At 33.0% G+C, this 15,229-nt stretch overlaps 1 protein-coding gene across 1 annotated transcript; it reads right to left on the bottom strand.

The window, feature by feature from the left end:
* Positions 1 to 310: 310 nt before the first annotated feature.
* Positions 311 to 1,397, bottom strand: LOC139851651 (protein LIFEGUARD 4-like). The gene is made up of 4 exons (XM_071840747.1): positions 1,315 to 1,397; positions 1,106 to 1,219; positions 830 to 987; positions 311 to 537 (listed from the first exon to the last, which is right to left on the bottom strand). The coding sequence occupies exons 1-4, from the start codon at positions 1,358 to 1,360 to the stop codon at positions 331 to 333; spliced, it is 525 nt and encodes a 174-aa protein (XP_071696848.1). The 5' UTR covers positions 1,361 to 1,397; the 3' UTR covers positions 311 to 330.
* Between the last annotated feature and the right edge of the window lie 13,832 nt (positions 1,398 to 15,229).

The raw sequence follows: 15,229 nt of genomic DNA, 5'->3' as shown, positions 1-15,229 counted from the left end.
AGAGGACGAGTAATTCTACCCCATATATACTTTAATGTACGTAGCCCACTATGATTACTACCTGACACTTTCTGACCCTTCCCTGGCCACCACTAAATATTAGTCCTAGGTAGGATTCGAACCTGGTGTTCTACTGGTTATGTTGTAAGGAACTCAGGACTCCAACAACTGGGCTATCTTATAATGGTTATGTTGTTCTATATTGTATAGCATACATACTCCATTACACAATAAAGTATATAAATTGTAAAAATGTATGTTTTGTAATACATTGAGATTGAGATGCTTTTCAGCTCACGAACCCTTCTACATGAAGCCGGCTAGCCAGCCTTAACCATCGATGAATCCCAAAATTTGTAGCAGTGCTATAAACAGGTTTATCATGTCTAAATATAGCATGGTTGCAGCCATAATATATTCATCATAGCTGCATCGTTTTATTAGGTTATCTGTGTCGTATATAAGGAAGCCACAGTATAGAAGTGCCACCACGAATGATATGATCATCCTCACCAAATTTCCCATAGGGAAAAAGATCTGTAATTATAAAGAACAAACAAATAAACAGATTGTTAATTGTATCCTTATAAATTGTAACGAATTGAAAGAAACAAACCAAATGTCAATTAGATGTTAGTCATTGTAAGACAACCGAATGTTGAAACAAATATGAAAAGAATGATAGAGTGACACGTGACAATATATGCAAGCATAAAAAATTGTTGCACGATTACCAGTTTACCACAATTACCACGTGTCAGTCTCTCATTCGGTCTTTAAGAATTGTTTTACGTGAATTAGTCTTTATATACATTACGACATAGTATACCTGAATCATGCTGAATAGCAATACGAGAATGAGGGTGCAGAACAAAAATGGCCATAAGAAGTTGAAATCATATCCTCTTTTTGCTGCCCAGAAAGTGAAGAGGGTGAGACTAACCACCAATACTGTAGTCAAGATGCTAGCCTCCAGTATGATGTCCGCTATCAAAAATAGATAAAATTTAAGAAACTGATCGAGTTTTTCGCTTTTAAATACTACTTTATGACAATTAACATTAACATTTTATCATAAAAAGTAAAAATCAAATATCTTCAATACCTTTGGAGAACACGCAAGCAACCCCGACCATAATAGAGAACAGAACAGTGAACACGCCCAAAAGGATGATATTTGTAGGATGGCGATTCATAAAGTAGCTCATTGTAAACATAACTGCAAATTCATTTTCATATAAATTAAATTTAATACTCAAGTGAGGAACATAAAGAAAAAAAAAAAAGTAATCTCAAATGGAGTCCCTAGCTTACCTATGATTGTAATAATGAAAATGATGATGTATACTATGAGACCCATTCGAGTACGAAAAAACTGATTAATTCGGGGGGTTAAAACGACAATAGATGCTACGAGAACTGTTAACAACAATTGCAATGTCAAGATCGAATAAACTTTTCGAATGAACCCCCAACGAAGTTTAGGATCTTCCATTTGTGTTGGGTAATGCTTCCCTGCTTCAATGTCATGTTGCTCCTTCCCCTTCCCCATATCAAACTTTTAGATATTAATATGCTTCAGTATATATATATTTAAATATTCTGATTAATATGAAAATACTATTTATCGGTCAACCACTGTGATTGATGAGTACATAATCAACCACAGGAGGCAGAGATAAATATATTTTCACATTCGACGAAATCAGACAAATGATGAGAATAAGTTAATTTATTGGTTTTCAAGAAATAACAAAAATGTTCTTCTATTTGGGTCAGTATAGAAGAATGGTTGAAAAGCAGAATGGTAATGCTAGAATCGCTCTTAGACATGAGCTTTTCAATTAGATAATGTACGTAGAAATATTTCCATTTATAACTCGATGATTCGAGCCTTTTTTTAGTTTCATAAACATTCAATAATCAAGAACAATACTCAAGGTAGAGAAAGACATGGACAAAATTTGGCTTCTACTTTTAGAAGCTGTAATGGATATTTTACGGGTTCATATATTACTTAGACATCGTTTGTTTTTTCTTTTCTTATAACTTTCTAAAATATATGTATATATATCATCATTCATCATATATGATAAAATGATTGTTACACAAACCTAAGCCTAGATGGCTTAATATATATATATATATATATATATATATATATATATATATATATATATATATATATATATATATATATATATATATATATGGAGTATATTTCTTTTATTCATAGATAACTCAAAAGCAAACGAGACCTTATTATATTAGGTAGTTAATCTTGTAGAGAAAAACAGTTGCCCAACATATGTTATAACTCGATAGATAGTAGAATTTATTTTAAGTGTTAAAATCTTGACATATTAATTGAAGTCATATTTTGTGACGATACATATTACATACATTTTTCAGACCGAAGAATGCTACAATACAGAAGATTCTACAGACTCAACTAATTGCGAAGATTAAGTTGTAACATGTAACTAATGTTCAAATTATTTAGATTGATTTTTCTTTAATAGAATTATCAACTTGTTGTAATCAAGAGATTAGACATAATCTCCGGAAAGAAGAAATCACCCTTGGATAGGTCATTTAATTAAAGGAAAATAGCTCAGATACATTATTTTTTTAAATTTTTATTACATTGTACATTAGTTTCTGCAATACATTCTTCATTCCAACAATTATCTATTCGAAAAAGGCAATGTTGTTCGAACACATGAAACACCTTCTTAACAGACAAAAACGGCTATTACCTGTAAACAGTATTCGAACACTATGAATTGTGTTCGTTGTTCGAACTCGAGTTCGAACAATTATAATACTGTGTTCGGACAAACAACTGTTCTAATATAGTAAATTTTCAAATTAATGATGCTGATATCAGCATCTCCACAAACAACGATTTATTTCATCACATAACACGTTAAACACATAAAAGTTCTTGAAAATATAGCATTATTACGTAACAAATTATACAACACAATAGTAACACACATAAAAGTCTTCAAACTTCACTTATCAAAACTCACAGCGTTGTACCTTTAAGGGTCACTCAAATTGTAAGTATAGTAATCTTGGGTTGGGGTCGAAGTTGACGCTTTTTCTTTACCTTTCACACTTATAATCATAACTGAAAAGTAAGAAAGATGATACACAGACATGCTCAAACACACGAATTCTGTCGAACAATAAACACATCATCAAAAAGGTCCTTGAAAACGTACTGAAAGAGCACTTGAAACAAGTTGATCGTGTCTATCGACCGAATGATATTAGACTTGATATTGCATGTGGCTTTAAAATAAATCTGTCATAAAACCAAGCATGGAGAGCCATATGTTATGCAATTGAGTTGTTGAGGGGTAGTAGTGCAGAATCATTTCGAATACGACCTTTGTATATGCATAATCTTAAATTGTATAACTCATGGAGCATAACCAACATTCTCACCGATGAGAAAAACATATTTTCTATGAGTTACATGTCGATTGGTGCATCGGTATGTTTTACTTTGTTTACATTTATTGTTTGTTAATGTAGTTAATTTAATTTATACAAAGTCATTGTTGTGTAGATACCTTCGTTCATTCGCTATGCACGCCCGATAATTATAATTGAAGGAGATCATTTGAAAGGTAGTTATTTAGGGACTAACTTGATTGCTGTGGGCATGGATGTGAACAATGACATCTTGTCGTTAGCCTACGGTATTGGTGCATATGAGAACAGCGATCATTGAACATGGTTTTTAGGGAATCTAAGGGATGCTCTAATGTCTTCTAAATGCTGTGTTGAGAATCTAATCTTTATTTCTGACAGGAGTCCTTCAATAGATGCGTGCATTTCATATGTTTTTCCAGAAGCTTTTCATGCACTTTGTTGTCCTACTTGCTCATGAACCTCAAGAGTGTATCTAAAAGGGTTAACACCATTATGAATGACACTACTCTAAGATGTGGAAGAATTACAGGAAGTATGAATTTGATCACCAGTTTAGAATTCTATCCAGATGTCTTTCAGATTCATGTAATATGCTGGGTGAATTGGGATTCCATGGATGTTCAAGGCACAACGTAACTTCGCATCAAAACTGTTATGAAGATCCCAAAACATGATCAACACCATCTATATGAGACATCTTAACAACAGTTCGCATTCATTTATTCAAAAAGTTTCCAAAATTAGAACGTTTAACCCAAACGTCAAAAATAGTAATACAATTATCTAAATAAATGTACTAGTAGTTTAAACAATGTGAAAATGAAAATGTTTAAACAAGATGAGCCAAAACTCTAATGATATGCAGTCATACTTGACCTCTAGTGCGGAAGCAAGCAAACTAAGGACCTGAGAATAAAACAAGCTAAAAATGTCAACACGGATGTTGGTGAGTTCATAGTTTTATTGCAGATAATAAAATAAAGTAGACCACAAGATTTCATTATTCGAAAATAGTATAAAAAGTCTAAGCCATTAGCACGCGGTAACTATGCTTAACGATTGAAAAATACCCTCTGCAAGTACACCTAGCCAAGGTGTGAAAGTTAGGAAGTATTAAACATCCGTTGACTGTTAGATCGACTAACCCAAATGGAGTTGTGAAACTCAGTAGATCTATTAATAGTATCGCGCTTACCATAACCGGTAATTAAGGGCTTTTTTAGCTAACAACTCATGCATAGATAAAGTAACTACTTGTTTCTAGCATGTAAAACATAAAAATATGCATGTATTCTCAGCCTAAAATAATTAGATAGTTTAAAATAGGGCTACGAAACTCACCTTCGAGTGAGCAACAAAAGTTACACAACAAACAGTATAAACATGTGACCGTGTTACTCAACCTCGAGTGAAAATGGTCATTTAGTGGTCAATATTAATCAAGATATATGAAATAACACATTTATGTCACAAATCACAATCCATAATGACTCAGGTTCAACTATTCCACCACAAGTTAAGATCGTATTAAGATAATAATTTTTTAATATTTCCAGCACTCAACACCTTATTTTGATCGGTCATAACTCACCCAAAAATGCATAAAAAATCACTAAACATTCCAGATCAATAGGTTATTCAAAGACCTTTCCGAAAAGTCCAGCCACGCTATCTAACTCATCCTACATTTAGGTTAGTTTTTCTTTTAATAGAGCGCATAAAACTTAATTAAATCATAACTAAATAAACTCTCACCAAAAAGTTTCGAGTCCGATATGAACAATTACCTATTCGACCTATAGATTTCAAATATTAAATTATTACAAAAAATAATATTTTTTTGACCCAAATCAGCAAATTCAAATACGAATTTTTAAGGTTTAACACAACGATAACTCAAATCAACGAACTAATACATATATAAAAAATATACCCTATCATGAGTGCGACATAAATAATTAAAACAACTAGAAAATAAAAATTAGGTTTATGTATTCTTATAATTAAAAGCTGGAATCACGAATCAATTGAGAATGATGACTAATCGGGTGCGTTTCTTGAATTTCAACTAATCGAGATGATCAATTTAACAAACGATGAAATTATTGTGATGGATTGGTGATGGTGTTGAGGTTCGGTCGTAAGAGAGCAAAGAGAGGAAGAGAAGAATAGTTGTTGGTTTAGGGTTTAACTAATTAATGAAAACTATATCAAATTACCATGTATCAAAGATAATTACACAAAACACCCCTCTTATTACACCCCCATAAGCGGTCCCCGAGAACAGTTAATAACCACAAGTTGTAATAACGAGAACGACCTGTAAATGAGATGTTTTTAAAAAGATATTTACTACAGTTGAAAAAGTAATAATTCAATGTTGATTACAAACCAAAGCAAAGTAAACCAAAACATAATGTTTAATATGAATAAAATGATGTAGACAAATGCAGAAAACACATATCCAAACAACTCAATCAACTTGTCCTAACAGCTTAGGTACCTAAGACAAAACATGCTTAACAATATCAATATAAATGTTGAGTGAGAGCATATGTTTATTAACAATAATAGTATCAGTTTATGGACCACAAGATTTTGAGTAACAAAAAGTGATATAGCAATATCAAAATAAGTATACGATGAGTGCTTAATATCAAAGCTAAACAATTGTACCCTTGATGCTTTGTTTTCACGCCGTAATCATTATTATTTAACCATGCTCTTGACCAACGGTCAAATGATAGCGATGTTAAACCCAATAGATATATGTATAATAACTAAGCTTACCTTAACCAGTAATTAACGATATTAAACTAGAGATTTTGCATGTGTAAAAACATGTAATTAAAGTAAACTCATGTTTACCATAAAGTTTAAGCACTTGTGTGCAACATGTAAAACACACCCCAAGTATAAAACATTTAAAAAATAAAGGTAGGGCTACGAAACTCACTTTATGAAATGTCCCGTTCATATTGATTATAAACGTTCCATATTAATTGATTTCGTTGCGAGGCTTTGACCTCTATATGAGACATTTTTCAAAGACTGCATTCGTTTTTAAAACAAACCATAACCTTTATTTTATCGACAAGGTTAAAAAGACACCACCTAGATTATACAGAAATGATAATCTAAAAATATCACACTTACACACTACCAATACATATTGGTTTACAATATTAATATGTTACAACAAAATAAATCCCGAATGCAGTTTTAAACAATATTATACAAACATGCTGACACCAAATCTTGTCCATATATTAGCATGCAACAGCGAAAGCTCTTAATAATCACCTGAGAATAAACATGCTTTAAACGTCAACAAAAATGTTGGTGAGTCATAGGTTTAACCTATATATTTATCAAATCGTAATAATAGACCACAAGATTTCATATTTCAATATACATCCCATACATAGAGATAAAAATCATTCATATGGTGAACACCTGGTAACCGACCTTAACAAGATGCATATAGAATATCCCCTATCATTCCGGGACTCCCTTCGAACATGATAAATTCGAAGTACAAAAGCATCCGGTACTTTGGATGGGGTTTGTTGAACCCAATAGATCTATCTTTAGGATTAGCGTCAATTAGGTTGTCTGTTTCCTAATTTTAGATTACCAGAATAAAAAGGGGCATATTCGGTTTAATAATTCAACCATAGAATGTAGTTTCACGTACTTGTGTCTATTTTGTAAAACATTTATAAAACCTGCATGTATTCTCATCCCAAAAATATTAGATTTTAAAAGTGGGACTATAACTCACTTTCACAGATTTTTACTTCGTCGGGAAGTAAGACTTGGCCACTGGTCGATTCACGAACCTATAACAAATATGTACATATATATCAAAGTATATTCAGAATATATTTATAACACTTTTAATACATTTTGATGTTTTAAGTTTATTAAGTCAGCTGTCCTCGTTAGTAACCTACAACTAGTTGTCCAACGTTAGATGTACAGAAAAAAAATTGATATATATTATCTTGAATCAATCCACGACCCAGTGTATACACGTCTCAGGATAGATCACAACTCAAAGTATATATATTTTTGGAATCAACCTCAACCCTGTATAGCTAACTCCCACATTACTGCATATAGAGTGTCTATGTTTGTTCGAAATAATATATACACATGGGTCGATATGATATGTCAAAACATTTGCATACGTGTCTATGGTATCCCAAGATTACATAATATATTAGAATACATGTATAATACAATATAATTTAGCTAGGATATGATTAATATAGATTTGTTACCAATTTTCACGTTGCTACAACAAGAAAAATTATCCAATCTTGTTTTACCCATAACTTCTTCATTTTAAATCCGTTTTGAGTGAATCAAATTGCTATGGTTTCATATTGAACTCTATTTTATGAATCTAAATATAAAAATTATAGGTTTATAGTCGGAAATATAAGTTACAAGTCATTTTTGTAAAGGTAGTCATTTTAGTCGAAAGAGCGACGTCTAGATGACCATTTTAGAAAACATACTTCCACTTTGAGTTTAACCATGATTTTTGGATATAGTTTCATGTTCATAAGAAAAATCATTTTCCCATAAGAACAACTTTTAAATCAAAGTTTATCATAGTTTTTAATTAACTAACCCAAAACAGCCCGCGGTGTTACTACGACGGCGTATATCCGGTTTTACGGTTTTTTTTTCTTCGTGTTTTCAGGTTTTAAATCATTAAGTTAGCATATCATATAGATATAGAACATGTGTCTAGTTGATTTTAAATGTCAAGTTAGAAGGATTAACTTTTGTTTGCGAACAAGTTTAGAATTAACTAAACTATGTTCTAGTGATTACAAGTGTAAACCTTCGAATAAGATAGTTTCATATATATGAATCGAATGATGTTATGAACATCATTACTACCTCAAGTTTTCTGAATAAAGCTACTGGAAATGAGAAAAATAGATCTAGCTTCAAAGGTGAAATGTCCCGTTCTTATTGATTAAAAACGTTCCATATTAATTGATTTCGTTGCGAGGTTTTGACCTCTATATGAGACGTTTTTCAAAGACTGCATTCATTTTAAAACAAACCATAACCTTTATTTCATCAATAAAGGTTTAAAAAGCTTTACGTAGATTATCAAATAATGATAATCTAAAATATCCTGTTTACACACGACCATTACATAATAGTTTACAATACAAATATGTTACAACAAAATAAGTTTCTTGAATGCAGTTTTTACACAATATCATACAAGCATAGACTCCAAATCTCGTCCTTATTTAAGTATGCGACAGCGGAAGCTCGTAATAATCACCTGAGAATAAACATGCTTAAAACGTCAACAAAAATGTTGGTGAGTTATAGGTTTAACCTATATATATCAAATCATAGTAATAGACCACAAGATTTCATATTTCAATACACATCCCATACATAGAGATAAAAATCATTCATATGGTGAACACCTGGTAACCGACATTAACAAGATGCATATATAAGAATATCCCCATCATTCCGGGACACCCTTCGGATATGATATAAATTTCGAAGTACTAAAGCATCCGGTACTTTGGATGGGGTTTGTTAGGCCCAATAGATCTATCTTTAGGATTCGCGTCAATTAGGGTGTCTGTTCCCTAATTCTTAGATTACCAGACTTAATAAAAAGGGGCATATTCGATTTCGATAATTCAACCATAGAATGTAGTTTCACGTACTTGTGTCTATTTTGTAAATCATTTATAAAACCTGCATGTATTCTCATCCCAAAAATATTAGATTTTAAAAGTGGGACTATAACTCACTTTCACAGATTTTTACTTCGTCGGGAAGTAAGACTTGGCCACTGGTTGATTCACGAACCTATAACAATATATACATATGTATCAAAGTATGTTCAAAATATATTTACAACACTTTTAATATATTTTGATGTTTTAAGTTTATTAAGTCAGCTGTCCTCGTTAGTAACCTACAACTAGTTGTCCACAGTTAGATGTACAGAAATAAATCGATAAATATTATCTTGAATCAATCCACGACCCAGTGTATACGTATCTCAGTATTGATCACAACTCAAACTATATATATTTTGGAATCAACCTCAACCCTGTATAGCTAACTCCAACATTCACATATAGAGTGTCTATGGTTGTTCCGAAATATATATAGATGTGTCGACATGATAGGTCGAAACATTGTATACGTGTCTATGGTATCTCAAGATTACATAATATACAATACAAGTTGATTAAGTTATGGTTGGAATAGATTTGTTACCAATTTTCACGTAGCTAAAATGAGAAAAATTATCCAATCTTGTTTTACCCATAACTTCTTCATTTTAAATCCGTTTTGAGTGAATCAAATTGCTATGGTTTCATATTGAACTATATTTTATGAATCTAAACAGAAAAAGTATAGGTTTATAGTCAGAAAAATAAGTTACAAGCCGTTTTTTTAAAGGTAGTCATTTTAGTCGAAAGAACGACGTCTAGATGACCATTTTAGAAAACATACTTCCACTTTGAGTTTAACCATAATTTTTGGATATAGTTTCATTTTCATAATAAAAATCATTTTCTCAGAATAACAACTTTTAAATTAAAGTTTATCATAGTTTTTAATTAACTAACCCAAAACAGCCCGCGGTGTTACTACGACGGCGTAAATCTAGTTTTACGGTGTTTTTCGTGTTTCCAGGTTTTAAATCATTAAGTTAGCATATCATATAGATATAGAACATGTTTTTAGTTGATTTTAAAAGTCAAGTTAGAAGGATTAACTTTTGTTTGCGAACAAGTTTAGAATTAACTAAACTATGTTCTAGTGATTACAAGTTTAAACCTTCGAATAAGATAGCTTTATATGTATGAATCGAATGATGTTATGACCATCAATACTACCTTAAGTTCCTTGGATAAACCTACTGGAAAAGAGAAAAATGGATTTAGCTTCAACGGATCCTTGGATGGCTCGAAGTTCTTGAAGCAGAATCATGACACGAAAACAAGTTCAAGTAAGATCATCACTTGAAATAAGATTGTTATAGTTATAGAAATTGAACCAAAGTTTGAATATGATTATTAAGTTGTATTAGAATGATAACCTACTGTAAAAAACAAAGATTTCTTGAGGTTGGATGATCACCTTACAAGATTGGAAGTGAGCTAGCAAACTTGAAAGTATTCTTGATTTTATGTAACTAGAACTTGTAAAATATATGAAGAACACTTAGAACTTGAAGATAGAACTTGAGAGAGATCAATTAGATGAAGAAAATTGAAGAATGAAAGTGTTTGTAGGTGTTTTTGGTCGTTGGTGTATGGATTAGATATAAAGGATATGTAATTTTGTTTTCATGTAAATAAGTCATGAATGATTACTCATATTTTTGTAATTTTATGAGATATTTCATGCTAGTTGCCAAATGATGGTTCCCACATGTGTTAGGTGACTCACATGGGCTGCTAAGAGCTGATCATTGGAGTGTATATACCAATAGTACATATATCTAAAAGCTGTGTATTGTACGAGTACGAATACGGGTGCATACGAGTAGAATTGTTGATGAAACTGAACGAGGATGTAATTGTAAGCATTTTTGTTAAGTAGAAGTATTTTGATAAGTGTATTGAAGTCTTTCAAAAGTGTATAAATACATATTAAAACACTACATGTGTATACATTTTAACTGAGTCGTTAAGTCATCGTTAGTCGTTACATGTAAATGTTGTTTTGAAACCTTTAGGTTAACGATCTTGTTGAATGTTATTAACCCATTGTTTATTATAATAAATGAGATGTTAAATTATTATATTATCATGATATTATGATATATAATATATCTTAGTATGATGTATATACAGTTAAATGTCATTACAACGATAATCGTTACATATATGTCTCGTTTCGAAATCATTAAGTTAGTAGTCTTATTTTTACATATGTATTTCATTGTTAATACACTTAATAATATATTTACTTATCATTTAACATAATTAACCAAGTATATCAATATCTTAATATGATTCATATGTACCTAGTAAGACGTTGTTATAACGATAATCGTTATATATATCGTTTTCGAGTTTCTTAAATTAATAGTCTCATTTTTATGTATATAACTCATTGTTAAAATACCTAATGAGATACATACTTATAATAAAATCATGTTAACTATATATATAACCATATATATGTCATCGTATAGTTTTTACAAGTTTTAACGTTTGTGAATCACCGGCCAACTTGGGTGGTCAATTGTCTATATGAAACATATTTCAATTAATCAAGTCTTAACAAGTTTGATTGCTTAACATGTTGGAAACATTTAATCATGTAAATATCAATCTCAATTAATATATATAAACATGGAAAAGTTCGGGTCACTACAGTACCTACCCGTTAAATAAATTTCGTCCCGAAATTTTAAGCAGTTGGAGGTGTTGACGAATCTTCTGGAAATAGATGCGGGTATTTCTTCTTCATCTGATCTTCACGCTCTCAGGTGAACTCGGGTCCTCTACGAGCATTCCATCGAACCTTAACAATTGGTATCTTGTTTTGCTTAAGTCTTTTAACCTCACGATCCATTATTTCGACGGGTTCTTCGATGAATTGGAGTTTTTCGTTGATTTGGATTTCATCTAACGGAATAGTGAGATCTTCTTTAGCAAAACATTTCTTCAAATTCGAGACGTGGAAAGTGTTATGTACAGCCGCGAGTTGTTGAGGTAACTCAAGTCGGTAAGCTACTGGTCCGACACGATCAATAATCTTGAATGGTCCAATATACCTTGGATTTAATTTCCCTCGTTTACCAAATCGAACAACGCCTTTCCAAGGTGCAACTTTAAGCATGACCATCTCTCCAATTTCAAATTCTATATCTTTTCTTTTAATGTCAGCATAGCTCTTTTGTCGACTTTGGGCGGTTTTCAATCGTTGTTGAATTTGGATGATCTTCTCGGTAGTTTCTTGTATAATCTCCGGACCCGTAATCTGTCTATCCCCCACTTCACTCCAACAAATTAGAGACCTGCACTTTCTACCATAAAGTGCTTCAAACGGTGCCATCTCAATGCTTGAATGGTAGCTGTTGTTGTAGGAAAATTCTACTAACGGTAGATGTCGATCCCAACTGTTTCTGAAATCAATAACACATGCTCGTAGCATGTCTTCAAGCGTTTGTATCGTCCTTTTGCTCTGCCCATCAGTTTGTGGATGATAGGCAGTACTCATGTCTAGACGAGTTCCTAATGCTTGCTGTAATGTCTGCCAGAATCTTGAAATAAATCTGCCATCCCTATCAGAGATAATAGAAATTGGTATTCCATGTCTGGAGACGACTTCCTTTAAATACAGTCGTGCTAACTTCTCCATCTTGTCATCTTCTCTTATTGGCAGGAAGTGTGCTGATTTGGTGAGACGATCAACTATTACCCAAATAGTATCAAAACCACTTGCAGTCCTTGGCAATTTAGTGATGAAATCCATAGTAATGTTTTCCCATTTCCATTCTGGGATTTCGGGTTGTTGAAGTAGACCTGATGGTTTCTGATGCTCAGCTTTGACCTTAGAACACGTCAAACATTCTCCTACGTATTTAGCAACATCGGCTTTCATACCCGGCCACCAAAAATGTTTCTTGAGATCCTTGTACATCTTCCCCGTTCCAGGATGTATTGAGTATCTGGTTTTATGAGCTTCTCTAAGTATCATTTCTCTCATATCTCCAATTTTTGGTACCCAAATCCTTTCAGCCCTATACCGGGTTCCGTCTTCCCGAATATTAAGATGCTGCTCCGATCCTTTGGGTATTTCATCCTTTAAATTTCCTTCTTTTAAAACTCCTTGTTGCGCCTCCTTTATTTGAGTAGTAAGGTTATTATGAATCATTATATTCATAGATTTTACTCGAATGGGTTCTCTGTCCTTCCTGCTCAAGGCTTCGGCTACCACATTTGCCTTCCCCGGGTGGTAACGAATCTCAAAGTCGTAATCATTCAACAATTCAATCCACCTACGCTGCCTCATATTCAGTTGTTTCTGATTAAATATGTGTTGAAGACTTTTGTGGTCGGTATATATAATACTTTTGACCCCATATAAGTAGTGCCTCCAAGTCTTTAATGCAAAAACAACCGCGCCTAATTCCAAATCATGCGTCGTATAATTTTACTCGTGAATCTTCAATTGTCTAGACGCATAAGCAATCACCTTCGTTCGTTGCATTAATACACAACCGAGACCTTGCTTTGATGCATCACAATAAATCACAAAATCATCATTCCCTTCAGGCAATGACAATATAGGTGCCGTAGTTAGCTTTTTCTTCAATAACTGAAACGCTTTCTCTTGTTCATCATTCCATTCAAATTTCTTCCCTTTATGCGTTAATGCAGTCAAGGGTTTTGCTATTCTGGAAAAGTCTTGGATGAACCTTCTGTAGTAACCAGCTAGTCCTAAAAACTGGCGTATGTGTTTCGGAGTTTTCGGGGTTTTCCACTTTTCAACAGTTTCTATCTTTGCCGGATCCACCTTAATACCTTCTTTGTTCACTATGTGACCGAGGAATTGAACTTCTTCCAACCAAAATGCACACTTTGAAAACTTAGCGTACAATTCTTCCTTCCTCAATACTTCTAACACCTTTCTCAAATGTTCACCGTGTTCTTGGTCATTCTTTGAGTAAATAAGTATGTCATCAATGAAAACAATGACAAACTTGTCAAGGTATGGTCCACACACTCGGTTCATAAGGTCCATGAACACAGCTGGTGCATTAGTTAAACCAAACGGCATGACCATAAACTCGTAATGACCGTAACGTGTTCTGAAAGCAGTCTTTGGAATATCATCTTCTTTCACCCGCATTTGATGATACCCGGAACGTAAGTCAATCTTTGAATAAACAGACGAGCCTTGTAGTTGATCAAATAAGTCATCTATTCTCGGTAGTGGGTAGCGGTTCTTGATGGTAAGTTTGTTAAACTCTCGGTAGTCGATACACAACCTGAATGTACCATCTTTCTTCTTGACAAACAAAAAACAGGAGCTCCCCACGGTGATGTGCTTGGTCGAATGAAACCACGCTCTAAAAGTTCTTGTAATTGGCTTTGCAGTTCTTTCATCTCGCTGGGTGCGAGTCTGTAAGGAGCACGAACTATTGGTGCATCTCCTGGTACAAGATCTATTTGAAATTCAACGGATCGATGTGGGGGTAATCCCGGTAATTCTTTCGGAAATACATCGGGAAATTCTTTTGCAATGGGAACATCATTGATGCTTTTTTCTTCAGTTTGTACTTTCTCGACGTGTGCTAGAACAGCATAGCAACCTTTTCTTATTAGTTTTTGTGCCTTCAAATTACTAATAAGATGTAGCTTCGTGTTGCCCTTTTCTCCGTACACCATTAAGGGTTTTCCTTTTTCTCGTATAATGCGAATTGCATTTTTGTAACAAACGATCTCTGCTTTCACTTCTTTCAACCAGTCCATACCGATTATCACATCAAAACTCCCTAACTCTACTGGTATCAAATCAATCTTAAATGTTTCGCTAACCAGTTTAATTTCTCGATTCCGACATATATTATCTGCTGAAATTAATTTACCATTTGCTAATTCGAGTAAAAATTTACTATCCAAAGGCGTCAATGGACAACTTAATTTAGCACAAAAATCTCTACTCATAGAGCTTCTATCCGCACCCGAATCAAATAAAACTAAAGCAGATTTATTGTCAATAAGAAACGTACCCGTAACAAGCTCCGGGT

This window comes from Rutidosis leptorrhynchoides, chromosome 6 (genome assembly GCF_046630445.1).
Source record: "Rutidosis leptorrhynchoides isolate AG116_Rl617_1_P2 chromosome 6, CSIRO_AGI_Rlap_v1, whole genome shotgun sequence".
Classification (NCBI taxonomy): domain Eukaryota; kingdom Viridiplantae; phylum Streptophyta; class Magnoliopsida; order Asterales; family Asteraceae; genus Rutidosis; species Rutidosis leptorrhynchoides.
The sequence above is the reverse complement of the archived record's forward strand: the minus strand, read 5'-3'. Positions and strand labels throughout refer to the sequence as shown.